General features: G+C 42.6%; 3 protein-coding genes across 4 annotated transcripts; 2 read left to right on the top strand and 1 right to left on the bottom strand.

The window, feature by feature from the left end:
* Nucleotides 1–212: 212 nt before the first annotated feature.
* On the top strand, nucleotides 213–3,119 carry LOC106605985 (E3 ubiquitin-protein ligase TRIM39). The gene is made up of 6 exons (XM_014202025.2): nucleotides 213–809; nucleotides 1,080–1,178; nucleotides 1,555–1,785; nucleotides 1,907–1,929; nucleotides 2,074–2,192; nucleotides 2,366–3,119. Exons 1-6 carry the CDS (start codon nucleotides 411–413, stop codon nucleotides 2,932–2,934), a joined length of 1,440 nt encoding a protein of 479 aa, XP_014057500.1. The 5' UTR covers nucleotides 213–410; the 3' UTR covers nucleotides 2,935–3,119.
* On the bottom strand, nucleotides 3,120–16,791 carry LOC106605987 (mitochondrial glutathione transporter SLC25A40). Of its 2 annotated transcripts, none has more exons than XM_045718986.2 (11): nucleotides 16,288–16,791; nucleotides 16,061–16,174; nucleotides 15,786–15,845; nucleotides 15,584–15,690; nucleotides 10,766–10,833; nucleotides 10,121–10,245; nucleotides 6,495–6,668; nucleotides 5,419–5,528; nucleotides 5,107–5,188; nucleotides 4,903–4,983; nucleotides 3,120–4,498 (listed from the first exon to the last, which is right to left on the bottom strand). In XM_045718986.2, the coding sequence occupies exons 2-11, from the start codon at nucleotides 16,101–16,103 to the stop codon at nucleotides 4,377–4,379; spliced, it is 972 nt and encodes a 323-aa protein (XP_045574942.2). In that variant the 5' UTR covers nucleotides 16,104–16,174; nucleotides 16,288–16,791; the 3' UTR covers nucleotides 3,120–4,376. The 2 variants fall into 2 exon arrangements, with proteins under 2 accessions (XP_045574942.2, XP_045574943.1); XM_045718987.2 differs by lacking the exon at nucleotides 16,288–16,791 and adding an exon at nucleotides 15,091–15,137 and having other exon boundaries at nucleotides 16,061–16,180.
* On the top strand, nucleotides 16,779–27,155 carry LOC106605961 (protein DBF4 homolog A). The gene is made up of 13 exons (XM_014201981.3): nucleotides 16,779–16,987; nucleotides 17,313–17,405; nucleotides 17,525–17,697; nucleotides 21,383–21,577; nucleotides 21,737–21,787; nucleotides 21,970–22,039; nucleotides 22,148–22,230; nucleotides 22,325–22,370; nucleotides 22,956–23,001; nucleotides 23,126–23,251; nucleotides 23,558–23,681; nucleotides 25,267–25,391; nucleotides 25,733–27,155. The coding sequence occupies exons 2-13, from the start codon at nucleotides 17,360–17,362 to the stop codon at nucleotides 26,610–26,612; spliced, it is 1,965 nt and encodes a 654-aa protein (XP_014057456.2). The 5' UTR covers nucleotides 16,779–16,987; nucleotides 17,313–17,359; the 3' UTR covers nucleotides 26,613–27,155.

The raw sequence follows: 27,155 nt of genomic DNA, 5'->3' as shown, positions 1-27,155 counted from the left end.
AATTAAGCACAGTAAATCACAACTTACTCCAGCAGCTACTGAGGAGTAGGAGGAAGCTCCAGCAACACACATTTAAATCCCTGCTCACTAAACAAGACTGATACAAACAGCTGAGAAAACTAGACTAATATTTTATTTTTAGAAAATGGCTTATAGATTCCCCCCCACCTCTCTCTCCCCTTAAGGAGCTGTCATGTCTTGAGTGCTGTCTCACAGATCAGTTTACATGGCAATGCACACATTTTACTGGCTTCACACACAGCTCTCCCAGATCTTCTATGTGTATCTGCTCTGTAAGACACAAGACATAACACAGGACTACAACTGAAAAACTATTCAGCAACACTGGTAAGACAGCTGCTGACTAAACCAGGGTGAGTTTTGAAATTGAAGTAACCACCTCACTCCAAATGCCATTAGGGAGTGAGAAAATGGCCTCCCAGGTGTCTGTCCCAGAGAAGGATCTCTCCTGTCCTGTGTGCTCTGAAACCCTCAAGGAACCTGTTCTCCTGTCCTGTGGCCATAGCTGCTGTATAGCCTGTCTGGAGTCATACTGGAAACAGATGGAATCCTGGGAATGTCCAGTGTGCAGCATAAAATGCTATAAGGATTCGATGGCTCTTGCTCTGAAGAACCTGTGTATGCCGGGTGAGAAAGTTTCAGTTAAACATGTCTGCAGTCTGCACAGCAAGCTACTTACACTGTTCTGTCTGGAGCATGAAGAGCCTATCTGTTCGGTGTGTGAGGGTTCAAGTAAACATAAAACACACAAGTGTATTCCAGTAGATGAGGCTGCTCTGGATCGCAAGGTATGATACAAAATATCAACTAACATATACAGTACATTCACTATAACAGGATCACTCTCTCCTAGCAAACGTCTAGTGCAGAAGAGTTCCTTATCATATGCAGCTATCCTGTCGTACTTGTACAGCCTTGATGTTCTCTTTGAAAAGCAAAACTTTTCTAAGGCCTTGTTCTGTTCAGATTGATCAGAATGTGACGTTCTCATAAATCCATCCAATTTTGCGTGCAATCATTAAAAGATCACACAAGTAAATGAACAAAATGAATTGTAGGAAGAGCTCATAGAGACTGGCCTGAAGCCCTTAGAGGAGCAGCTGGAGGGATTTAAAGAAGTTAAACAAAGCTTTGAAGAAACGGCAGAGCTTATTAAGGTAAGACTGCTTTGTAATGTTACAATGCAATATGCATATGAAAGTGAATCAGAATTTTTTTTTTTTATCATTTGGATTGAGCCAAAAGGGGTCCCCTAAATGGACATAAATATTACCCAGAAATGATATAATTGGACAAAAAAGGGGTACACCTTCCCACAACTATGAGCAAAAGCCTTAAACTAAGGATTGTGTGGTTTCATGAGTCTAGAAGTTGATTGTTATATCATGTGTATATGAACCATAGAGGCAACACTCAAGCCAACAAGCAACTAACGTTCCATACAGCCTCTTTAACAGTATAATATGTTCTGAAAAACTTTTCAGATTGATATGAAATATAGTGTAATGCCTGATGATGATACACTGTCTCCAGAGTCAGGCCCAGCAGACAGAAAATCAGATTCAGGAGGACTTTGAGAAACTTCACCAGTTTCTACGATATGAAGAGGCAGCCAGGATGGCTGTCCTGAGGGAGGAAGAGGAGGAGAAGAGTCGGAGGATGAAGAAGATGATTGACGATATGAACAGAGAGATAGCAGCCATTTTAGACACAACGAGAGCCATAAAGAAGGACCTGGTATCTGATGACATCTCATTCCTGCAGGTAAGGACCAATATCTCTGTGTTGTCTAGAGGTTATTTGGGATAGATTTATTGATTAACTGATGATTGATTTCAGTGATTACATGTATTATTGATTCATTAGCGCTTTTGTTCTCCTGCAGAACTACAAGGACACGTTAAAAAGGTAAGGCTACGTCCTATTTGTCCACCACACTTCAGGTGAAGAATCTGGACCCTAACCCTAAGTGATCGGCCTCTTCTCTCTCTCTCTTCCCTGTGGTTCTGAACCCAACCCTACCGTATGACTAACTCTTGGATATTCTTCTAGAGCCCAGTGCACAAGCCCAGATCCAGAGCTTGTTTCTGGAGCGCTGATCAATGTGGCAAAGCACCTGGGAAACCTGCAGGTCAGAGTTTTGGAGAAGATGCTGAAGTCTGTTCAATACAGTGAGTCTGATTTTATTCTTACCAATGTTCATATCTTCACAAACATTTTTAAATTGCATTCAGACAATTTCAGATAAAAAAAAAACATCACTGATCATCTGGCAATAATGTCCCAGTAAATTAAACAAACAGTGGTTCTCTGGTTTTAAACATCTCTCTTTTTCTCTGTTCAGCGCCTGTGATTCTGGACCCCAACACTGCCCATCCATGTCTCATCCTGTCTGACGATCTGACCAGTATGAGATTCAGTGATGAGATACGGCTGCTTCCTGACAACCCAGAAAGGTTTGATAACTATCGAATGGTCCTGGGCTCTGAGGGCTTTGACTCTGGGACACACAGTTGGGACACAGACGTCGGGGACAATACAGTATGGTTTGTAGGTGTAGTCTATAAGTCTGTCCAGAGGAAGGGAGTGGTACAGACTGGACTCTGGCGTGTAGGCTATTATAATGATAAATACTGGGCACGTTGTCCAAAAGGGCCACAGACTGTCCTGACACTGGAAAACAAACCCCATCGGATCAGAGTGCAGCTGGACTGGGACAGAGATACACTGTCCTTTTACGACCTTGATAATAACACACACATACACACGTTCACACACACTTTTACAGAGAGATTGTTTCCATACATCAATATTGGCAGTAATCTCTACGCTGCTAGGATCTTACCAGGGAAAGCCTCTGTAACAGTGGAACAGCACATTATACCTCCCCATGTTAGCCCTTCTTCCTTTTAACTTGATCAGCTGTTGTGGTACGCTCACGCAACGGAAGGCTCCACTACCTCCGTGATTTAGATTTGTTCGGCAGGATTCAATTATGAATTGCATTATCATATGAATTATTTTATGTTAACAGAAACTACTGGATTGAACCAAATCACAAATCTTTGCTGATCTAATAAAAACAATTGATTCAACAATTCAAATGTCAAAATGTGACTTTTATTCTCTATGTATTTCTGTACAAAGTTGGAAAACATGTCACTGCAGGTGACCATTGTAGAATATATTAAACAATAGAAATATATATCATTGCTACATGTTTTGAGTACATGTACAGGCTGTCACAGTTCACAGTCCATGTCTGGCTGACTGGGGATTGAATATGGGATTCTGGAAGAGGTGCAAGTTAAGAGTTGAATTTCAGGTTTAAACTGGCAGTCTGGCACTGAACAGAACATGTATCCTGAAGGACCTTGGACCTTCTCTTCCAATAGGGTTGAGAATGAGGTGATAGAGAAAGCGGCAGGGAATGAGAGGGGGTTCTGCGGGACAGAGACTACTAACCAGAAGTTATCCCGCCTAATTCACAGCTTTGACACTCATCTCTACTGTCCCTGACTCCACTCTCCGAGGGTGTCTCAGGAGGAGTCGGGATATGCAAAAAACACATTTCCCCATTTCAGAAATGGGTATAATACACACGTGTACATGTGTGAAACAGGACAAATATATCCATCAAATGATTTATTACTGTCAGACCCCGGATGGCACAGTGCACACAACCCCAATACCTCAATAACTAACGGAACGGGATAAAACACTTGTCCAATATGACCCCCCCCCCAGTTTCTGGTTACAGAAAACTCTCTGATACCACCTACAGGGCAGTGGAATTAAATGCACTTCATAACATGATATTTCACCATGGGTGCACAGGAAAAAGATTATGCTAATTATTTGTAAGTAGTTATGAAAATGATAATACCTTCATGATTTGGCAAAAAAAAAATATATATTTTAAATACAATCTGTGCACTTTTACTATTTTCTCGTCACAATTAGTATGGTGATTAAGTGCAGTATACCTTGATTGAGAAATATAAGATAAAATATGAATAATATTGATTACCTACAAATATTTGTCTTCAATATTGTTTTCATGTCTGCCAGTATTTCCTGCTTTGGAACAGAATCAAGTCCTGGCGTTCTTAGGTCCTAAACGCCAACATTAGCTACTTCCAGCTAGTCACATGACATATCACACTTGAACACTTTCTGAGGTGAGGTGTATTGGGGTGTCTAAGCAGCTGGGAGGACACAGGCATGCAAAGTTACGCCTGAAAATCTCTAAGGACCCAGGGAAAGGTAGAGGTAGCCAATACCTACTGTTGGCGATGGCTGATTGTGTTCTTGGTATTGTCTGTGGTTTGTGTGTGTGAGAGGCCCTAGTCAGGTCAGGTGTTGCTACTCAGCAGCCTCTCCTGGTTGTGCTTGCGGAAGAAGGCTTTCCCAAACTCATAACTGCTGATCATAATGGCACAGGCTGCGGCCACCTTGATCACCCTGGGAAGGAAACCTAGGAGAGAAACGTAGGAGAGGGAGTGAAAGGGGGGAGAGAGAGGGGTAGAGGAGAGAGAGTGAAAGGGGGAGAGAGAGGGGTGGAGGAGAGGGTGTGAAAGGGGTAGAGAGAGGGGTGGAGGAGAGGGAGTGATGGGGAGAGAGAGGGGTGGAGGAGAGGGAGTGAAAGGGGGGAGAGAGAGGGGTAGAGGAGAGAGAGTGGGAGAGAGAGGGGTGGAGGAGAGGGTGTGAAAGGGGGTAGAGAGAGGGGTGGAGGGGAGAGAGAGGGGTGGAGGAGAGGGAGTGACAGGGGAGAGAGAGGGGTGGAGGAGAGGGATAAGGAGAGAAAGTAGGTCACCAGTTAGGAGACTAACCTGAGGTAACTGTGTGTTTTGGGTGAACTATCCCTGTAGCCTGACCTACCTACAAACAGTCCACCCACGCCGTTCTCAGCCACAATCTTGGTCATCACACTGAGAGTGGAGGAGGAGGCCTTGGACGACACTGCAGAGACGCATGACAACATAGCTGGGTTAGTAGTACAGGATCACTACACATCAACACATCACTAAAGATCATAAGGATGATTCCATGAATCAGGTGATCAGCCTGGAGTTCTATACCCACAATTCATAGCCTGGAGTTCCCCTATCTCCACCTGCCTCCTGGTCTTCACGACGTCGAAGGGAAGAGTTACTATGGAAGAGATCTGGAGGAAGACATAAACAAGGGTTAGAAATCACACTTATATTTGACAATGCTGCCCTCTAGCAGTAATAGATGGAAATAACACCATGTCAGCACAGAAGATGAGTTAGAGCTAGAATAACATTACAAAGGTACAACAAACTATATCAGATATTCGATGATCAATATATCTAGGTGCTCTACTAGACAGAACAGTTTGAGTTGAGCTGAGAGGACAGCTAGAATACTCACTGATCCAGACACCGCTCCGGATATGAAGGTGATGGCAAACGTTGGCTCTCTGATGTTGTTGTGCTTACACAGCCACGCCTTCCCCTTCTCATAGTTATACCAGTACATGGCTGAGGAGGAAACAGACACAACATGGAACTTCTGTTATCAAACACTAAGAGACAGAGAGAAGGAGAGGGGGAGAGAACAGGGGGCTAGAGAGAAGGAGAGGGAGAGGAGAGAGAGGAGGGAGCTAGAGAGAAGGAGAGAGGGCGCTAGAGAGAAGGAGAGGGAGAGGAGAGAGGAGGGAGCTAGAGAGGAGAGAGAGGGAGAGGAGAGAGAGGGAGAGGAGAGAGAGGGAGCTAGAGAGAAGAGAGAGTGAGAAATAGAGAATGTTGTATACCTGAGATAGTTATATAGTGATAGACATTGTGTTGTGTCTACCTGAGAGAGATAGAGAGATATAGTGATAGACATTGTGTTGTGTCTACCTGAGAGAGATAGAGAGATATAGTGATAGACATTGTGTTGTTTCTACCTGAGAGAGATAGAGAGATATAGTGATAGACATTGTGTTGTTTCTACCTGAGAGAGATAGAGAGATATAGTGATGGACATTGTGTTGTTTCTACCTGAGAGAGATATAGTGATAGACATTGTGTTGTTTCTACCTGAGATAGATAGATATAGTGATGGACATTGTGTTGTTTCTACCTGAGAGAGATATAGTGATAGACATTGTGTTGTTTCTACCTGAGAGAGATAGAGAGATATAGTGATAGACATTGTGTTGTTTCTACCTGAGAGAGATAGAGAGATATAGTGATAGACATTGTGTTGTGTCTACCTGAGAGAGATATAGTGATAGACATTGTGTTGTTTCTACCTGAGAGAGATATAATGATAGACATTGTGTTGTTTCTACCTGAGAGAGATAGAGAGATATAGTGATAGACATTGTGTTATTTCTACCTGAGAGAGATATAGTGATAGACATTGTGTTGTTTCTACCTGAGAGAGATAGAGAGATATAGTGATAGACATTGTGTTATTTCTACCTGAGAGAGATATAGTGATAGACATTGTGTTGTTTCTACCTGAGAAGGGCACGTCTCTAAGCAGTGTGGGTCCCCAGCCCCTCCAGAGAGACCGCCAGCCCTCGTTGCGTACTGCAGAGTGGATAACCTCACTCAGCTCCCTGTACGAACTTCTCTGGGACTGCATCTTAGTACGGATCAGCTCCAACGGACTGATCACTGTCACAGAGCCCACTGACTCACAGAGAGACAGAGACAGAGAGAGAAAGAGAGAGAGAGAGAGAGAGAGAGAGAGAGAGCGAGAAAACACTTATAAGCACTACACACAGAAAGAGCAGTTAAACAGAGCAGTTAAACACATACATTTCTTTCTCACATGAAAAGGAGGCCATAATTATATCATGGTGCTGGAGAAGATGGCTGATGTTTTATGTGCTCCTAACCAACTGTTTTTTTGTACATTTTTTTTGTTGTTTGTAACATCTTTTTTAACTTATTTTGTATATAATGTTGCTGCTACCGTCTCCTTAAGACCGATAATAACTTCTGAACATCAGAAGAGTGATTACTCACCACCAACTGGCAGGGACTTTTATTTCCTTTAACGAGCACGACAAGCCCGACGTGAAGGACATACTGCTTTCCCGGGAACAGGCCCAAATCCCCGTCATTTGCGTGAAGAGAAGACGGAGAAAAAGAGGGCGAAGGTCGGGCTGCCTTCTGAGAATTCATAGGCCTTCCTTTCTACTAACTAACGTGCAATCATTGGAAAATAAAATCGACGACCACACTATCTACCTAGAGAGTTTTCATCTGTATTTTTCATAGCTGTCTACATACCACCACTGACTAATGCTGGCACTAAGACCGCACTCAATGAGCTGTATTCCGCCATAAGCAAACAGGAAAACGCTCATCCAGAGGCGGCGCTCCTAGTGGCAGGGTACTTTAACGCTGGGAAACTTAAATCCGTTTTACCTAATCTACCAGGCAAGTTAAACTACTTCCATGCTCGCTTCGAGGCAAATAACACTGAAACATGCATGAGAGCACCAGCTGTTCCCGGCGACTCCGCAGCCAATGTGAGCAAGACCTTTAAACAGGTCAACATTCACAAGGCCAGACGGATTACCAGAACATGTACTGGGAGGATGCGCTGACCAACTGGCAAGTGTCTTCACTGACATTTTCAACCTCTCCCTGTCCGAGTCTATAATACCAACATGCATTAAGCAGACCAGCATAGTCCCTGTGCCCAAGAACACTAAGGTAACCTGCCTAAATGACTACCGACCCATAGCACTCACATCTGTAGCCATGAAGTGCTTTGAAAGGCTGGTCATGGCTCACATCAACACCATCATGCCGGAAACCCTAGACCCATTCCAATTTTCATACCACCTAACAGATCCACAGATGATGCAATCTCAATTGCACTCCACACTGCCCTTTCCCACCTGGACAAAAGGAACACCTATGTGAGAATGCTGTTCATTGACTACAGCTCAGCGTTCAACACCATAGTGCCCTCAAAGCTCATCAATAAGCTAAGGATCCTGGGACTAAACACCTCCCTCTGCAACTGGATCCTGGACTTCCTGACGGGCCGCCCCAGGTGGTAAAGGTAGGTAACAACACATCCGAAACGCTGATCCTCAACACAGTGGCCCCTCAGGGGTGCATGCTCAGTCCCCTCCTGTACTCCCTGTTCACTCATGACTGCACAGCTAGGCACGACTCCAACACCATTGTTAAGTTTATCGATGACACAACAGTGGTAGGCCTGATCACCGACATCGACGAGATAGCCTATAGGGAGGAGGTCAGAGACCTGGCCGTGTGGTGCCAGGACAACAACCTCTCCCTCAACGTGATCAAGACAAAGGAGATAATTGTGGACTTCAGGAAAAGGAGGACCGAGCACACCCCCATTCTCATCGACGGGTGGAGCAGGGTGAGAGCTTCAAGTTCCTTGGTGTCCACATCAACAACAAACTAACATGGTCCAAGCACACCAAGACAGTCGTGAAAAGGGCACGACAAAACCGATTCCCCCTCAGGAGACTGAAAATATTTGGCATGGGTCCTCAGATCCTCAAAAGGTTCTACAGCTGCACCATCGAGAACATCCTGACTGGTTGCATCACTGCCTTGTACGGCAACTGCTCGGCCTCCGACCGCAAGGCACTACAGAGGGTAGTTTGTACGGCCCAGTACATCACTGGGGCCAAGCTTCCTGCCATCCAGGACCTCTATACCAGGCGGTGTCAGAGGAAGGCCCTAAAAATTGTCAAAGACTCCAGCCACCCTAGTCATAGACTTTTCTCTCTGCTACTGCACGGCAAGCCGTGCCGGAGCGCCAAGTCTAGGTCCAAGAGGCTTCTAAACAGCTTCTACCCCCCAAGCCATAAGACTCTTCAACATCTAATTAAATGGCTACCGAGACTATTTGCATTGCTCCCCCCCTTTATGCCGCTGCTACTCTGTTATTATTTAAGCATAGTCACTTTAATAACTCTAACTACATGTAGATATTACCTCAATTACCTCGACTAACCGGTGCCCCTGCACATTGACTCTGTACCGGTACCCCCTGTATATAGTCTCGCTATTGTTATTTTACTCTTTAATAACTTGTTACTTAAATTTCTTATTCTTTAAACTGCATTGTTGGTTAGGGGCTTGTAAGTATGCATTGCACTGTAAGTTCTACACCTGTTGTATTCGGCGCATGTGACTAATAACATTGGATTTGATTTGATTGAAAATAAGGTGTCTGTCGTTTCCATATTTATTAGAAATTTTGCAGGATGAAATCTCTTGAGATGCACCATCTCATTTCAAGAGTGTCCCAACATATACATATATTTTTTATTTTTTTATTTTATTAAAGTATTTAGTAAGAAGAAGAATATGGCAACTACTGTCTAATAATAATAACAATTAAATAATTCTAATGATAATAAAATATAATTACATTAACAGCATAAAAAGTTGTTGTACAACTACTAATAGGCTTATAACTAATAAAAACTTCTGCTACAACTACTAATACAACTAAGTACTTATAATATAGAGTATACATATATATTTACAAATACCCTCACATGATGATGTTTCTATTAGTTAAAAACACAAACAGTTTGTTCTTAACAGTTGAAAAAGGGTTTCGTAAATGCGCTGTGTGATTACAATGTCCTAGTTTCTGTAGCTAAATGATTCCAGTCACTCAGGCCTTTGTACCGTATCTGAAAGATCTTACTCCAACCCCCTTTTGGAATTGCTGCCGTTGTCGAAAGTAGTGCGAGTTTTGTGAAGTTAGGTGTTCCTTAATATATACAGGGAACTTTAAGTTGATACATTTAAAAAGGAACTAGTACCAATGCAGTGGTCTTCTGTTTGGGATTGACAGCTAGTTTAGTGATTCAGACATTGTTCAATGATGTCTTATAATGGCATCCAAGAATGAATCTGCAAAGATAGTTATAAATGACATCTAATTTGCAAAGTAAGGTCTTGGTTGTGTTTTGATAGATGACATCACCATAGTCTAGGATAGGAAGCAGCAGTTGGGTTACTAAGGTCTTTCTAGTGGATAGACAAAACAACGTTAATCACTCTATCACTATTTATCGCTCTCAAGTATACATCACCACAGTGACCTGTAAGGTCAGAGGTCAGCTCACCTCTGGCAAGGGCGCCTGCTAGTAGAGGCGCCTCCTCAGCGTGTGACCCCATCCTGACCCTCAGGGCAGCACGCAGTTGGTCGTAACACGTGAAGTAGATCACCGTCGCCGGGACCGCCATGATACTGCAAGAAGCATTAACAGAGATGCAAATCTAATGTTTCCTCAAGAACCCTGACTCATTCAAATCAGGCATTACAAACAAGAAACCAACATCAACAGATGAAATATCCATAAACAACGAATAAAATGAATCAGCTTTTACCATATCAGACACAAATCAGATAGGTACAAGCAAGAGGTACAAATAAAATGTTCCCAAATTAATCAACAGCCCATGACTCAGCCGTTACCACACCGCTCAGACACAAATCCAGGACTGAGAGATTTAAAATAAAACATTAACAAATCAAATATCGATAAACCCTGAGTCTGCAAAATCACAGTGTCCATCCGTACTGCTCGATACAAATGAGCAGAATAATGGGAAACAATCGTAAACAACTGAATTATCAATAGACTATGAGTTTGCTGAATCACAGCGGGCCAGCCACTCAAGACACATCTGACCATAAATCAGTGCTGAAGGCAAGTAAGCAGTGTGAATTAGTAATGAGGCAGAGTAACGGCAGACTTCAGACTCACAGGGTTGGAGGGAGGCCGCTCCATAACGACTTGATACCTTCCCTGCGGACTATCTTAATAAAGGCATCCTGCAGAGAGAGGGTCAAAGAACCAGAGAAATAACTAATACATGATACTGATGTACATGTTTATAAACACTGAAGGGTTGTACCGAATGTGGATCTCCCGTTCGTCTACCGTTCATTCAGCACGCTGTTGATGTCTGACTGACGACACTTTTGTGCGATTCTACATGTAAAATCGGTTCACACTCGGTTCGCAAATTACAGCCGGCACTCTGTTCAAAGGAGCAAAGTACTCTCTGCAGGTAAATGCTATTGGTGTGTCCAAACCATTATTCAGTGACAATAAAAAGTATGTGAACCCTTTGGAGTTACCTGGATTTCTGCATAAACTGGTCATAAAATTTGATCTTCATCTAAGTCACAACAATAGACAAACACAGTCTGTTTAAAACGAATAACACACAAACAATCATATATTTTCATGTCTTTATTGAACACACCGTGTAAACATTCACAGTGCAGGGTGGGAAAAGTATGTGAACCCTTGGATTTAATAACTGCTTGACCCTCCTTTGGAAGCAATAACCTCAACCAAACGTTTTCTGTAGTTGCAGTAGTGGATCAGTGCACTCCTTCACTGGTCAGGATACATTTTTGACCATTCCTCTTTACAAAACTGTTTCAGTTCAGCAATATTTTTGGATGTATGGTGTGAACCGCTCTCTTGAGGTCATGCCACAGCATCTAAATCGGGTTGAGGTCAGGACTCTGACTGGGCCACTCCAGAAGGCGTATTTTCTTCTGTTTAAGCCATTCTGTTGTTGATTTACTTCTGTGTTTTGGGTCGTTGTCCTGTTGCGTCACCCAACTTCTGTTGAGCTTCAATTGGCGAACAGATAAGCCTTACATTCTCCTGCAAAATGTCTTGATAAACTTGGGAATTCATTTTTCCGTCGATGATAGCAAGCTGTCCAGGCCCTGAGGCAGCAAATCAGCTCCAAACCATGATGCTCCCTCCACCATACTTAACAGTTGAGGTTGATGTTGGTGTGCTGTGCCTTTTTTTCTCCACATATAGTGTTGTGTGTTCCTTCCAAACAACTCAACTTTAGTTTCATCTGTCCACAGAATATTTAGCCAATAGCGCTGTGGAACATCCAGATGCTCTTTTGTGAACTTCAGAAGTGCAGCAATGTTTATTTTGGACAGCAGTGGCTTCTTCCGTGGTGTCCTCCCATGAATACCATTATTGTTTAGTGTTTTACGTATCGTAGACTCGTCAACAGAGAATTTAGAATGTTCCAGAGATTTCTGTAAGTCTTTAGCTGACATTCCAGGATTCTTCTTAACCTCATTGAGCATTCTGCGCTGTGCTCTTGCAGTCATCTTTGCAGGACGGCCACTCCTAGGGAGAGTAGCAACAGTGCTGAACTTTCTCCATTTATAGACAATTTGTCTTACCGTGGACTGATGAATATCAAGGCTTTTAGAGATACTTTTGTAACCCTTTCCAGCTTATGCAAGTCAACAACTCTTATTCTTGGGTCTTCTGAGATCTCTTTTGTTCTCGCCTATCTACACACAATACCCCACAATGACAGTTTTTGCAAATTTATTGAAAATGAAATACAGAAATATCTCATTTACATAAGTATTCACACCCCTGAGTCAATACTTTATAGAAACGGGTACAAAAAAACCCGTTTAGTTACGAGAACCAAGCTATCGTAAGTGCTTTTTATAGGCCTATTATGCATTAGGTATAAACAAATAGAATATTCTATAATTGTGGTACAACAAAGGTAAACTATTCTTCTTGTGAATAGCAAACTCACATTTTTTGAGTGTTTTTTATTGGGCAGGGCAGCTCTAACCAACATCTCCAAACTTGTCTCAATGATTGTACTCCAGGTTAGCTGACTCCTGACTCCAATTAGCTTTTGGAGAAGTCATTAGCCTAGGGGTTCACATACTTTTTCCAACCTAGTGTCAGGATATGCGTGAAGGGCTGTAGGAAGTCAGGCGTAGGAGAGCAAATAGTTGGTAGCAAAACGGAGCCTTTTATTTGGCGACCCAAAAGCACACGGCACAAACTAACACGAAATACAAATAAGGGTTTAACATAACCCAGCTTAACCACCATAACGTGCGCATACATTGAACAGATAAACAATACCACACAAAGACATGGGGAAAACAGAGGGTTAAATACACAACACATAATGAGGGAAATGAGAACCAGGTGTGTGGAAAAACGAGACAAAACAAATGGAAAATGAAAAATGGATCGGTGATGGCTAGAAGACCGGCGACTTCGACCGCCGAATGCCCGAACAAGGAGAGGCATCGACTTCGGCAGAAGTCGTGACACCTACACTGTGAATGTTTAAATGATGTATTCAATATAGACAAGAAACATACAATAATTTGTGTGTTATTAGTTTAAGAAGAGTGTGTTTGTCTGTTGTTATAACCAATTTATGCAGAAATCCAGATCATTCTTAAGGGTTCACATACTTTTTCTTGCCACTGTACATCTTTATAATGCTTGTGGTTAGCTTTCAATGGGTCCATCACTTGAGGCTGGTTCCAAGTCCCACGGGCTGTGGCGGTCATGAAATGTTGTTAGCCGGTGAGTGTCAAGCAAATAACAGCCGGTCTAACGATAATTGACAGTTTAACATAAACACATTTAATATCTCCTGGCTTCCACAGATAGCCTACAAGCTACTGATGCAGACCTTTGGAACATCTACATTTTAAAAAGTCTAATAAATCCATGTAATATAGCCTACACCATCACAATAAATCCATGATTTATTTTAGACAAGTCTAAAGAAATATGATATGAAGAAAATGTAGTCTCTTTCAGATTAACAGAATAGCATACTCTGAGTTGTCCTTAAGTTAGGTCCTGATCTGGCTATGCCATATGGTTGTGGGCTACACTAGTTCATTTAGCAGACAAGATTTGCGTAGAATTCCGTGGCATTATTTTATATTATGAAGAATACCATTGAACATAGCTTAATAAAATAGAAAGGATATTTTCTCCAAACGATTTGAGGGAGTGTGGACATGCGGCTATTCTGTGTTGAGCGGTTAACAAAGAAACAGGTAATCCTATTTGGTTCATTTAGGTGTAACTTTAGTTGTGATTCAAACATTGGGCTATATGTTTTGTTTTTAAATACATTCTAAGGCTGCAAGAAGTAACTAATGATGATTAGAAAAAAGTTGCATGAAAGACATGAGCTTTGCTTTGTTTGTTGAAGTGTGTACAGTGCAGGCTGTACACACTTAATCAGTCTCTCAATCACAATTCGACAAGCACTTGATAATGCCTCAAATTTCCCGGTGGCATCCCCTTTGTGTGGCCGTAATGCCCCCTAAAAAAATCCATGCCTTTTGCGGCCAGTGGCCGTGGTGCCCTTGGGCTGAATATAATAATTATAATTCCCTTCTCCTGGCTGCGCGCTCCGAAGCACCTCTCACTCACAACCACTAGCATACAATTTTTTTTTTTTAAATGATAAGGCTGATGCAACAGATCAAAACGTTTAGCTTAACATTTTAATAAACTATTAGGCTATTTCTTCACATTATATGTGCAGCAATGCGCACATGGCAGTAGGCTAGAAGTGAGACTGTTCCATTAGTGGGAAAACACCATTCTCAAAAGTGACAGCAAATGCGATTATGCATGTACTGATTTTATTATTAAGGTGCCTTTTTATGGTGAAAATGATCTTCCCCAAACTTGAAACTAACGCATATGTATGCCAGTTAGGCTCTACACCCATTGTGACGCAGATTAATGTGCTTAATTTTAAGAAGCTATTTGGCCACTTTAGTTGCGATACAAACCTTATTAAAACATATAGGCCTATGGGCTAGGCTACATGAGGTGTGTGACTATGATTTGAAAAAGTCGCAAAAAAAAGGCATGTGCTGTTTGTTTCCTTACACTGGGCATCATCCACAAGTGATATTATATCATTCACAAGTGATATGCTAATATTGTCACCCATCAGACTATTCTTGATTTAATCTTGTCTTTACATAAACTAGATAATATATGTGTGAAATTTGTTTTGATTTAGAATGGACAATTATCATGCGCCTGTTTCGAAACTAGGGGGGAAAAAAAGACATCATGCACTTAAATAGCAAATGGAGGATGCTTTTCCCATGGTTCATTATCATGCCAGCCAGGTAGGCTGTACTCCTGTTGTAAAGATAAGCAATGTGCTTAATATTAGGAAAGTTGAGAAATAAATATAGTAGGCCTAGTCAATAGAAATCTGATGGGATCCTTACCTTTTTAAAAGAGGCCATCACTCTGTTTTCTCACGCGACTGCATAGCCTATAGAAAGGTTGCACAACATGAGCTCATGGACTCTCATGAAGTGTTTGATTAGATTTTCTATTACATTTGCATTGATGTCAGAGTGATTAGAGGGACAATAGAGTGCTGAGTACCAGGCAGTTAGCAAGTTTGGTAGGCTACTAATGACCAGCAGCAGCATCAGAGCTTGGAGAAGCCTAATTACCGTGGCTAAACGGTCATGTGGAATTTGACTGCCATCATGACTCATTACCGCCCGTGTGGCAGTAATACGGTTACCGTAACAGCCCTAGTCCCATCTAACCCATAGCCTCTGACCCTTGGCCACAATGAGCAATATCTCAATGTTACCCTCTGATAGGCTAGACAGAATTTTCATCACATTGCACACGATACACACCAACCCAATCCTTGCATATCTAGATGTGGGTTGGGAGTTGGGTAGAGGTGTTAGAGATGTTTACCAGAGTGCCATTGAAGTGGCCGGGGGCCTTGTACCAGGCCTTGGAGTTGCCGTTCGTACACACACAGGTATGGTCCATCAGGCCATTGCAGTACACAAAGCATTTCCCTGGAGAACAATGAAGACATACATAATGGATTGAGCACTGTGGTTTAGAGAGAGGACACAGGAATGGTAGGTTAAATTGATTAGTGTCTTATTACCTTTGGGAAAAGGACTTTTCTGAGCCTGGAGTCTGATCTTGACGACATCCAGAGGTGTGACTGAAAAAAGACAGTTGTACAACCAGTTAAAATATTTAAATATAATAGTTCCACAATCACACACACACACACATATATATATATATATATATATATATATATATATATATATATATATATATATATATATATATATATATATATATATATATATATATATATATATATATATATGAGTCAGTGTATGTGTGTGTGGAGAGGGTTCCCGTGCTCACCAAACAATGACGTCAGGAGAGCCCCTGAGCTGGAAGCCAACATCTATTGAAATGGAGTAATGCCATTGGTGTCGACGGGCACATGATTTTTACCAGAATTACCACTCATCTTGCCTAAGAAAGATATTCAAAATAACATTTGATTCAGTTGTTGTTATGAACATTTAATTGACCAATAAATTATTGTTGAATTCTGGCCAGTAACAATTTGTAATCGTTATGTTTACCTTAGAAAAGCTTCTTGCTAGCTATATTGCAGGAACTAGAAGCTAGCTAATTTATTTAATCTAGCTACTCTTCCACAGTGGACAAGTCTTGCTCTTTGTCAGCGACGGAATCCAAAGCAAACCCATTTTAAATGTGATGTCCCGGTATTCTTATAGCTCGTATCTGTGTACATGTGCTTCATGGGGCAATTCCACAATACATGGCTTCATTCAACTAGATAAAGTGAAATAAGAATAGCTAGTTTACCCAACATGACATTTGTAAAAATATTTAGACTTTCAGCAGAGCACATTCTTGGCACAAGGAGAGCCAGCACATGATTACAGCTACACTAACTAAATACCTATAAATATGACAAATTCCAATTTCTCACTAAATTATGCGTTAGGGATAAAGTCATCAGTTACTTGCTTAATCAATTTTTACTTTTAAAAAAGCCAGAAAAAATATGTGGAAACATCGCATTCGAAAGCAATGATAACTTTAAGCAACAACACCCCCTTTTTGGAATGACGGGATTTTTCGAAGCGGGAAAGAACATAGAACATCTATGGCACAACAAAATATTATGGCAACAAAGTAATCTTAGCGGAACCAAAACAATTTAAAGATACTGTACTGAACTTTCGTGAAAATCGGTTGTAACAAATGTCAATTTACGGAAATATATTGTTTTACAAGACCACAGGCTCTCACGAGGTATATATGAACTTTTAGCGAGTGAGTTAGCAAGCTAACGTTACTTAGTAGCTAGCTGGCAGATTGCACTTCCTGTAGTTTAAAAAACAGGCTATAAAAACAAAGTTTATTGCTTGCTTGTGCTAGCTAGGGTCTGTTCGTTTGCTTTGAAGTCCTATTTTTCATTTTAAACTTCTCTAACTATGTCAATATTTGCATTACTCCTTAAACTTACTTTTGTTTGTTTTTAAAGCTAACGATTTTATGCAGTTTAGCTAGATAACGTTACAACGGTTAACGTTGGCATTAACTCAGTTTGTAAACATGTCCATTTCTTACAACACAGGAGAACACAAGGATATTCTATTCTCCTCTCAAATTATATTGAATAAGATGAAATCTAGACGCACCCAAAAGTCTACAAAACCCCGTTTACAAGGTAAGGGATATTTTTAAACATGTAACTAGCGAACGTTATTACTAACGTTACATTGTTGATGAGCCTTATCTGCAAGAAAGTTCCGTCAAAAATTGAAACTAACTTTGCTACTTTTTCAGACCCCAAACTCGCTGATAAGGGGCACAAGTCAGCATCGAAGAGCCATGCCAAACCACCATGTGAATCTTATCCTGCCCCAAAAAAGCCATTCACTGGGAAACTATTCTACTTAGATTTGCCATCAAACAGAAGAGCAGAGACATTAGAGAATGATATCAAAATGTTTGGAGGGGTAAGTGAATATTTGTTTACATCTGTTAGCATTTGACATCATGACAGACAGTAAAGGTATTATAGCACATTGAATGTGGATGATACAGTTATCAGCTTGCCTGCCTTTAACAAAAGGGATAATAATTCCTGAGCCAGCGAAATAGGACATTCAAATTGACAGGTTGTGTGAATTGTTAATAAGGTGTTGTGTTGACATACTGCTGATCATGGACCATTTTGAAGTGAAATGACAACTTGCTGCCTTTCACACCAATGTGGCTACTGTCTACATACTGTGGAGGAGGAGTGGCTTTCAGTCTTTTGGAACATAGCTCTTCTAGTGATTGCTTCTGTCTTGTTACCAGAGTTGTTATCTCTCTGGTTGACTCACTTTGATACAATATACATACAGTAAGTTATTGTCCATTTACATAGAAATTAATTTTGTGAAGTCAGCATACAAACACTACACTATAATACATGTAGTACGGAAAACATTGGAAAGTTAGTACTCAAGTCATACATATTTAAAGTCTGCAGCCTAACTGTCCGACCATGTATTGGGCCTGCATCTGTCCTATGTCCCACTGTTCAGCAACCTGATAGCTGACACAATCAAGCACAACCTGCTATTATTCTTGCTGAACAGTGGGACCTATATCTCCTTCCGGAGTGCAGCAGCTCAAAACTTTGTGCAAGATTGTGCGTGTGGGGTACTTACTCATAGAGGCCCTGAAGCCCCTTGCACTGCTGCCTGCTGTCATTTCTCTCTTTTCACCACCATTTTAAATACAGTATTTGATTAATACTCTGGCTCAGGATGGACCTTGTGTGTTCTCCCCCAAATCAAAGTTTATTTGTCACGTGCGCCGAATACAACAGGTGTAGACCTTAAAGTGAAATGCTTACTTACAGGCTCTAACCAATAGGGCAAAAAAGTTGTTAGGTGAACAATAGGTAAGTAAAGAAATAAAACAACAGTAAAAAGACAGGCTATATACAGTAGCGAGGCTACATACAGACACCGGTTAGTCAGGCTGATTGAGGTAGTATGTACGTGTAGATATGGTTAAAGTGACTGCATATATGATGAACAGAGATTAGCAGTAGCGTAAAAGAGGGGTTGGTGGGTGGCGGGACACAATGCAGATAGCCCGGTTAGCTAATGTGTGGGAGCACTGGTTGGTTGGCCCAATTGAGCTGGTATGTACATTAATGTATAGTTAAAGTGACTATGCATATATGATAAACAGAGAGTAGCAGCAGTGTAAAAAGAGGGGTTGGGGGGGCACACAATGCAAATAGTCCGGGTAGCCATTTGATTACCTGTTCAGGAGTCTTATGGCTTGGGGGTAAAAACTGTTGAGAAGCCTTTTTGTCCTACACTTGGCACTCCGGTACGGCTTGCCATGCGGTAGTAGAGAGAACAGTCTGTGGCTGGGGTCTTTTACAATATTTAGGGCCTTCCTCTGACACCGCCAGGTTAGCCAGCTTAGCCCCAGTGATGTACTGGGCCGTACGCACTACCCCCTGTAGTGCCTTGCAGTCAGAGGCTGAGCAATTGCCGTACCAAGCAGTGATGCAACCAGTCATGATGCTCTCGGTGTTGCAGCTGTAGAACCTTTTGAGGATCTCAGGACACTAGCCAAATCTTTTTAGTTTCCTGAGGGAGAATAGGCTTTGTCGTGCCCTCTTCACGACTGTCTTGGTGTGTTTGGACCATTCTAGATTGTTGTTGATGTGGACACCAAGGAACTTGAGGCTCTCAACTTGCTCGACTACAGCCCCATCGATGAGAACAGGGGCGTGCTCGGTCCTCCTTTTCCTGTAGTCCACAATCATCTCCTTAGTCTTGGTTACGTTGAGGGATAGGTTGTTATTCTGGCACCACCCGGCCAGGTCTCTGACCTCCTCCCTATAGGCTGTCTCGTCGTTGTCGGTGATCAGGCCTACCACTGTTGTGTCGTCTGCAAACTTAATGATGGTGTTGGAGTCGTGCCTGGCCATGCAGTCGTGGGTGAACAAGGAGTTCAGGAGGGGACTGAGCACGCACCCCTGTGGAGCTCCAGTGTTGAGGATCAGCGTGGCAGATGTGTTGCTACCTACCCTCACGACCTGGGGCGGCCCGTCAGGAAGTCCAGGATCCAGTTGCAGAGGGAGTTTAGTCCCAGGATCCTTAGCTTAGTGATGAGCTTTAAGGGCACTATGGTGTTGAACGCTGAGCTGTAGTCAATGAACAGCATTCTCACGTAAGTGTTCCTTTTGTCCAGGTGGGGAAAGGGCAGTGTGGAGTGCAATCGAGATTGCATCATCTGTGGATCTGTTTGGACGCTATGCAAATTGGAGTGGGTCTAGGGTTTCTGGGATAATGGTGTTGATGTGAGCCATTACCAACCTTTCAAAGCACTTCATGTCTACGGACATGAGTGCTATGGGTCTGTAGTCATTTAGGCAGGTTGCCTTTGTGTTCTTGGGCACAGGGACTATGGTGGTCTGCTTGAAACATGTTGGTATTACAGACTCAATCAGGGACATGTTGAAAATGTCAGTGAAGACACTTGCCAGTTGGTCAGCACATGGCCGGAGCACACGTCCTAGTAATCCGTCTGGCCCCGCAGCCTTATGTATGTTGACCTGTTTAAATGTCTTACTCACGTCGGCTATGGAGAGCGTGATCACACAGTCGTCCAGAACAGCTGATGCTCTCATGCATGCCTCAGTGTTGTTTTCCTCGATGCGAGCATAGAAGTGATTTAGCTCGTCTGGTAGGCTTCTGTCACTGGGCAGCTCGCGGCTGTGCTTCCCTTTGTAGTCTGTAATAGTTTGCAAGCCCTGCCACATAAGATGAGCGTCGGAGCCGGTGTAGTATGATTCAATCTTAGCCCTGTATTGACGCTTTGCCTGTTTGATGTTTCATCGCAGGGCATAGCAGGATTTCTTGTAAGCTTCTGGGTTAGAGTCCCGCACCTTGAAAGCGGCAGCTCTATCCTTTAGCTCAGTGCGAATGTTGCCTGTAATCCATGGCTTCTGGTTGGCGTATGTACGTACAGTCACTGTGGGGACGACGTCCTCGATACACTTATTGATAAAGCCAGTGACTGATGTGGTGTACTCCTCAATGCCATCGGAAGAATCCCTGAACATGTTCCAGTCTGTGATAGCAAAACAGTCCTGTAGTTTAGCATCTGCTTCATCTGACCACTTTTTTTTATAGACCGAGTCACTGGTGCTTCCTTCTATACTTTTTGCTTGTAAGCAGGAGTCAGGAGGATAGAGTTGTGGTCAGATTTACCAAATGGAGGGCGAGGGAGAGCTTTGTACGCATCTCTGTGTGGCGTACAGGTGATCATTTAACATGTTGATAGAAATTTGGTAGAACTGATTTAAGTTTCCCTGCATTAAAGTCTCCGGCCACTAGGAGCGCCGCCTCTGGGTGAGTGGTTTCCTGTTTGATAATTTCCTTATACAGCTGACTGAGTGCGGTCTTAGTGCTAGCATCTGTCTGTGGTGGTAAATAAACAGCCACGAAAAGTATGGCTGAAAACTCTCTAGGCAAGTAGTGTGGCCTGAAATTTATCACAATATGCTCTACTTCAAGCGAGCAAAATCTTGAGACTTCCTTAGATTTCGTGCACCAGCTGTTGTTTACAAATATACACAGACCGTCCCCCCTCGTGTCTCACCCAGTGTCTCTGTCCCCTCAGACAGTGGAGAAGTTCTTCAGCAAGGAGATCAAGTACCTGGTGTCTAATAAGAGAGAGGCCAGGTATGTGCAGTGTCATGGCCGCAACTCACTTGTCCCAAGCCCTGACTCTGGGCACAGCTCCCCCCACCCTCGCCCCCGTCCCGGCAGCCACAGAGACAGCCTCAAAGGAAGCTCCCAGGGCCAGGCAGACATGGTGAGCCAACTATTCCTCTCTGTCTGTCACTGGTATCTGCATCTCAGTGGGATAATTTTCCATGATATGCTGTATAACCGAAGCTATATAGCTATATATATATATATATATATCTATATCTATATCTATATCTATCCCTGTCTCTCTGGTATTTCACAGGTGGTCATAAGCAGGGGCAAGTCTTTTGTGAAGAGAGTTGTAAAAGAGCAGGTTTGTTAAGATCCTCACTAATGAGTTTGGCAAGCTATTTCCAACCTAATGCTACATGTTACTTTTATTGTTTCTGACTTCAGGAGAGTTTGCACTTTGGATCGAAATATTTGTTCATACTTCAGGAGATACTTTGGATTTCAGTTCTTCGGTTAAGATGTTTATTTGTTTTTACCCTGTAGGTGAGAATACAAGTCAACGAGATCCTGTCCAATGCTCTGGAGTGGGGAGTTAAAATCCTGTACATTGATGGTAACATGTCTATTCATTTGTTTCATAAGAAATGTTGACATAATGCTTATTATGACAATGATACTTTCGTATGCAACATTTTTTGGGGGGAATTTCCTTCAATTCCAGATGTAATCGCTTATATGGAAAAGAAGAAAAGGAATGTTAAGAATACTGCTGAAAAGCCAACCACAGCTGCTGTCAAGAAAAGTGTAAGTCATGTTTCTGGACATATATTTTGATAGTTCTTTCCTGGAATAACATATCACTTACATGAGTCTTGTGTGTTATTCCTTACTAATGTAGGCCAAAGGAGAACCTACAGGCAAACCAGCCTTCCAGAAGTATAAGGGTAAATAATGTCCTGTTGCATGTGACTCTGTTGTCTGTTTACCGCTTCATCACTGTATTATTGTTATAGAGAACTTCTTAAACCTTCTACGTATATCGTCTCAGTAGATTAAGGTTGATGTTGATAGTGGTTGTACGATAACACTGGTACTCACAGGAGGTTGGTAGCACCTTAATTGGGGAGGACGTGCTTGTGGTAATGGCTGGAGCAGAATCAGTGGAATGGTATCAAATACATTTTTTATTTGATTTATTTAACTAGGCAAGCCAGTTAAGAACAAATTCTTATTTACAATGATGGCCTACCCCGGATGACGCTGGGCCAATTGTGCACCGCCCTATGGGACTCCCAAACACGGCTGGTTGTGATACAGCCTGGACTCGAACTAGGGTCTACAGTGACGCCTCGTGCACTGAGATGCAGTGCCTTCGACCGCTGCGCCACTCGGGATCCCATGTGTTTGATGCCATTCCATTTGCTCCATCCAGCCATTATTATGAGCCGTCCTCCTGTATGTTATTATGAGAAGTTATTTGACCCAGACATAGGCACTGTCTCTAATGCTTTGTTCTGTGTTTTGCTCAGGTGGAAGGATCCGTAAACCCTTTGTAAAGGTAGAGGACTCTAGCAGGTGGGTCTATAAAAGAGTTGACAGACTCCGATGTCTGTAGTATTGACATATTAAGGCAGTTCTTATTGTCATAAGTTGGTGTTTGAGCATGTAATATAGCATCTATCTTATGTCTCTCTGCCAGACATTACCGTCCAATTTATCTGGCCATGCCGAACATGCCAGAGTTTAACCTAACGTCAGCTCCCCCCTGCAGTCCATTCTATGTAGAGGACCAGGAACACTCTGGGAAGAGACCTAAAGAGCACGGGTATGGAGTCTCATTCACTAAACGCCTCACCTTTCTTAACCCTTCTTGTTGTGAACATAAAGAAAATCCACCAATTACAGAAGAAGCAGTGTGGCAGTATATTCCCCTGTCTTGGCATTTGTGTTTTACTTGATTCACCAAAACATCCAGCTTTTCCTACTGTTGTTGATGGAGATTGCTACAGCAGGAAACGGTTATGTATTGCTTAGCACCCTCCGGGACTAACTGCTAAGTCTTGGTTGCTAGGCAACTATATGTGATTGAACTCTGACCTGGCTATTACTTACTGACCTATGGGTGTCTCAGGAACCGAGGGGCGAGAGTGTCAGCCAGTGAGGAGAGGGGGCACGACCGGGCCAGGAGGAACAGGGAGAAGAAACGTGGAGGCTACTGCGAGTGCTGCACGCTCAAATACAACAACATCAAAGCTGTGAGTTAGAATACATCTGTTTAATGTATGTAAACATAGTTAACCTCTATGGGCTAGGTGGGACGCTAGCGTGCCACCCGTGGTGCACTCCATCAACAGCAGGTGCATTTCAAGAGCGGCAAATTTGAATCCAAATAAATGTCAAAATTCAAATTTTTCAAACATACAACTATTTTACACCCTTTGAAAGATAAACATCTCCTTAATCTAACCACGTTTTACGATTTCAAAAAGGTTTTACGGCGAAAGCATAAATTTAGAGTATGTTAGGACAGTACATTTACAAGAGTTGTGTGTAATGTTTTGTCAATTCAAAGACCGGGTCACCAAAACCATAAAACCAGCTAAAATGATGCACTAACCTTTTACAATCTCCATCAGATGACACTCCTAGGACATTATGTTAGACAATGCATGCATTTTTAGTTCTATCAAGTTCATATTTATATCCAAAAACAGCGTTTTACTATGGCATTGATGTTGAGGAAATCGTTTCCCTCCAATAACCGGCAGTCAAGTCAGCGTCACAAATTAAATAATTAAAATTAGAAAACATTGGTAAAATATTATATTGTCATTTAAAGAATTATAGATTTACATCTCTTGAACGCAATCAACTTGCCAGATTTAAAAATAACCTTACTGGGAAATCACACTTTGCAATAATCTGAGCACTGCGCCCAGAAAAATACGCGTTGCGATACAGACTAGACGTCATGTTGGGGAGATCTAAAATCGAAAATACTATGTAAATAATCCATTACCTTTGATTCTCTTCATCAGATGTCACTTCCAGGTATCACAGGTCCATAACGAATGTAGTTTTGTTCAAAAAAGCTCATCATTTATGTCCAAAAATCTCCGTCTTGTTAGCACATGATCTAAGCCAGCCGGACTTCTCGTCATGAACGAGGGGAAAAAATATATTTACGTTCGTTCAAACATGTCAAACGTTGTATAGCATAAATCATTAGGGCCTTTTTTAACCAGAACATGAATAATATTCAAGGTGGACGAATGCATACTCTTTTATAACGTATTGGAACGAGGGTACCCAACATGAACTCGCGCGCCAGGTGTCTAATGGGACATCATCGTTCCATGGCTCTTGTTCGGTCAGATCTCCCTCCAGAAGACTCAAAACACTTTGTAAAGGCTGGTGACATCTAGTGGAAGCAATAGGAAGTGCCAAAATATTCCTCAGCCCCTGTGTTTTTCAATGGGATAGGTTTAAAGGTAATACAACACATCAGGTATCCACTTCCTGTCAGAAAATGTCTCAGGGTTTTGCCTGCCAAATGAGTTCTGTTATACTCACAGACACCATTCAAACACTTTTAGAAACTTTAGAGTGTTTTCTATCCATATATAATAAGTATATGCATATTCTAGTTACTGGGTAGGATTAGTAACCAGATTAAATCGGGTACATTTTTTTATCCAGACGTGCAAATGCTGCCCCCTAGCCCTAACAGGTTAACACGTGTTTATAACGAGGACCTAATCATGTACAAAAGGCCTTATGTACTTGATGTAGTGGTAGCAGACATTGTAGTAATGCTTGACTTGTGTCTGTATTCTGCAGCACCTGCAGAGCGAGCAGCACAAGGCCTTCTCCAGAAGTGATGAGTACCTGGTGGTGGACAGGCTCATCACCACACTGCCCTTCAACTTCAGTCACGTCAAAACAACACAAACTCCAACCACAAGGTGCAGTAGTCTTACATTTTTACAATTGAGTCATTTAGCAGATGTTCTTATCCAGAGCGACTTACAGTAGTGAGTGCATACATTTTCATAATTCCCCGTGGGAATGGAACCCACAACCCTGGCGTTGCAGGCACCATGCGCTACCATTTGTCCACACGAGCAAAATCTACCCAAATCAAAAGTAAATGCACACATATTGAATGTTGTTCAGTCACATGTTTGTTAGGAAAACTAATGCAATGTTGTGTGAAACATTTTGCAGATTGCCTGTTTTTTTTTCACCCCTGATTTTCTATGTTGTGCTGATCACCACATCTCTAAGTAATTTTTTGTTCCCACAGGTCAAAGTACAGCATAACCTCCCTGTTGTGTGTTCCTGGACCCAGCATACAGATGGAGGAAGAGGAGGAGGGAGGTGTGGAAACTAAAGAGCTGAAGGGGGGATTAATGTCCCTCTGGTCTACTACAGTGGAGCCCCCTCTCTCCCAGAGTGTGGAAAACCCCTTGGAACAGCCTCGGAAGCGCAGCCGAGGAGCCCCTGTTCCCCACAGCACCAGCGAGGGGGAGAAGAGGTGCTCTTACGTCCCAGACAGACCCCAGCCCAAGCACAGATCCCTGTCCTGCAAACAACGCTGCCGACAGGGATCTCCGCGCAAGCACCCCCAGAGGGCTGGGCTGAGTCAGACACCTGTGTCTAATGCAGAAATAGACCCTTCTACCCATGACTCTGTCGCCAACCCCAGACTTTCCCATCAGGGCCAGAGAACTCACACAGACAAAGATGGCCGCTCTTCATTTAGTCACACAGAGGATTTACAATGTGGCGATCCAGCTGTACGTGTGAAGGTCCCTTCCAGTCAGCACGAGGTGGCAGGGCCTTCAGAACACCACAAGCTCAGAGCTTTAGAGGAGAGTGAACTGAGTCACGATACATTGGCTGGGGATACTCTTCCCGGGAATACGGGAGGTGTCCCGGAGCTCGAGGCAGGTGACACGGAGACACACACCCCTCCTCCTGCCAGGACGTTACAGAGGAGGGTCAGGGATTACAGACGGAAGAGAAGGAAAGTTGAGAAGCAGCAGACTGCTCAGGAGCAGGAAAAACCGAGCAATGTTCCCAGCAGCTCTCTGCTGAACCTCTGGCAGCTGTTCCACTCCAGTGAGGACATGGAGTGTGAGTTCAGAGGCTTTCCCAGCTGTTCGACTCCAGTGAGGACATAGACTGGGAGTTCCAGGCCTTCCCCAGCTAGAGAGGATAGTGGGGGGGTTTAGGGTGACCCAGAATCTTCCCAATATGAGCACTAACCTGTAACAGACTCACTGTATGAACTTATTGTATGACAGTTTCATTGAGTGTCATAGCAGATCTACATGGGAACCCATTGACTGTGGCTCTTTAAACCTATGACTTCTATAAAAGGAATAGTTCCCTTCAGGTTGGGAGGGTGGTAGCGCAACACTGTTGTGTTGATTTAACCATGGCAGCTTTTAGTCTACCTGGCTTTTTTACCATGACTGGTTTTATCTGGAGAACAGGCTGGAGCACTATCCTCAGTCCTGTACAATGCCTGCATGTGTTCTGGTGTCCAGAGGAACTGCATGGTTGTGTTTTTGGTATGTGGTATTGTAAATGTAATAATAATAAAAAGAGATACAACCGAAGGTCTTCTATTGAATTGTCATTACATTTCCGTACGCATTGTACAGGTGAAAAAAGTATCTATGTGATGTCTGTTTGATAAATAAAAGACTACCTAAACCGCT

The sequence above is a fragment of the Salmo salar genome, chromosome 05, assembly GCF_965601325.2.
Source record: "Salmo salar chromosome 05, fSalSal1, whole genome shotgun sequence".
In the NCBI taxonomy this organism is placed as follows: Eukaryota; Metazoa; Chordata; class Actinopteri; order Salmoniformes; family Salmonidae; genus Salmo; species Salmo salar.
This window is presented reverse-complemented; position numbering and strand designations above follow the sequence as displayed.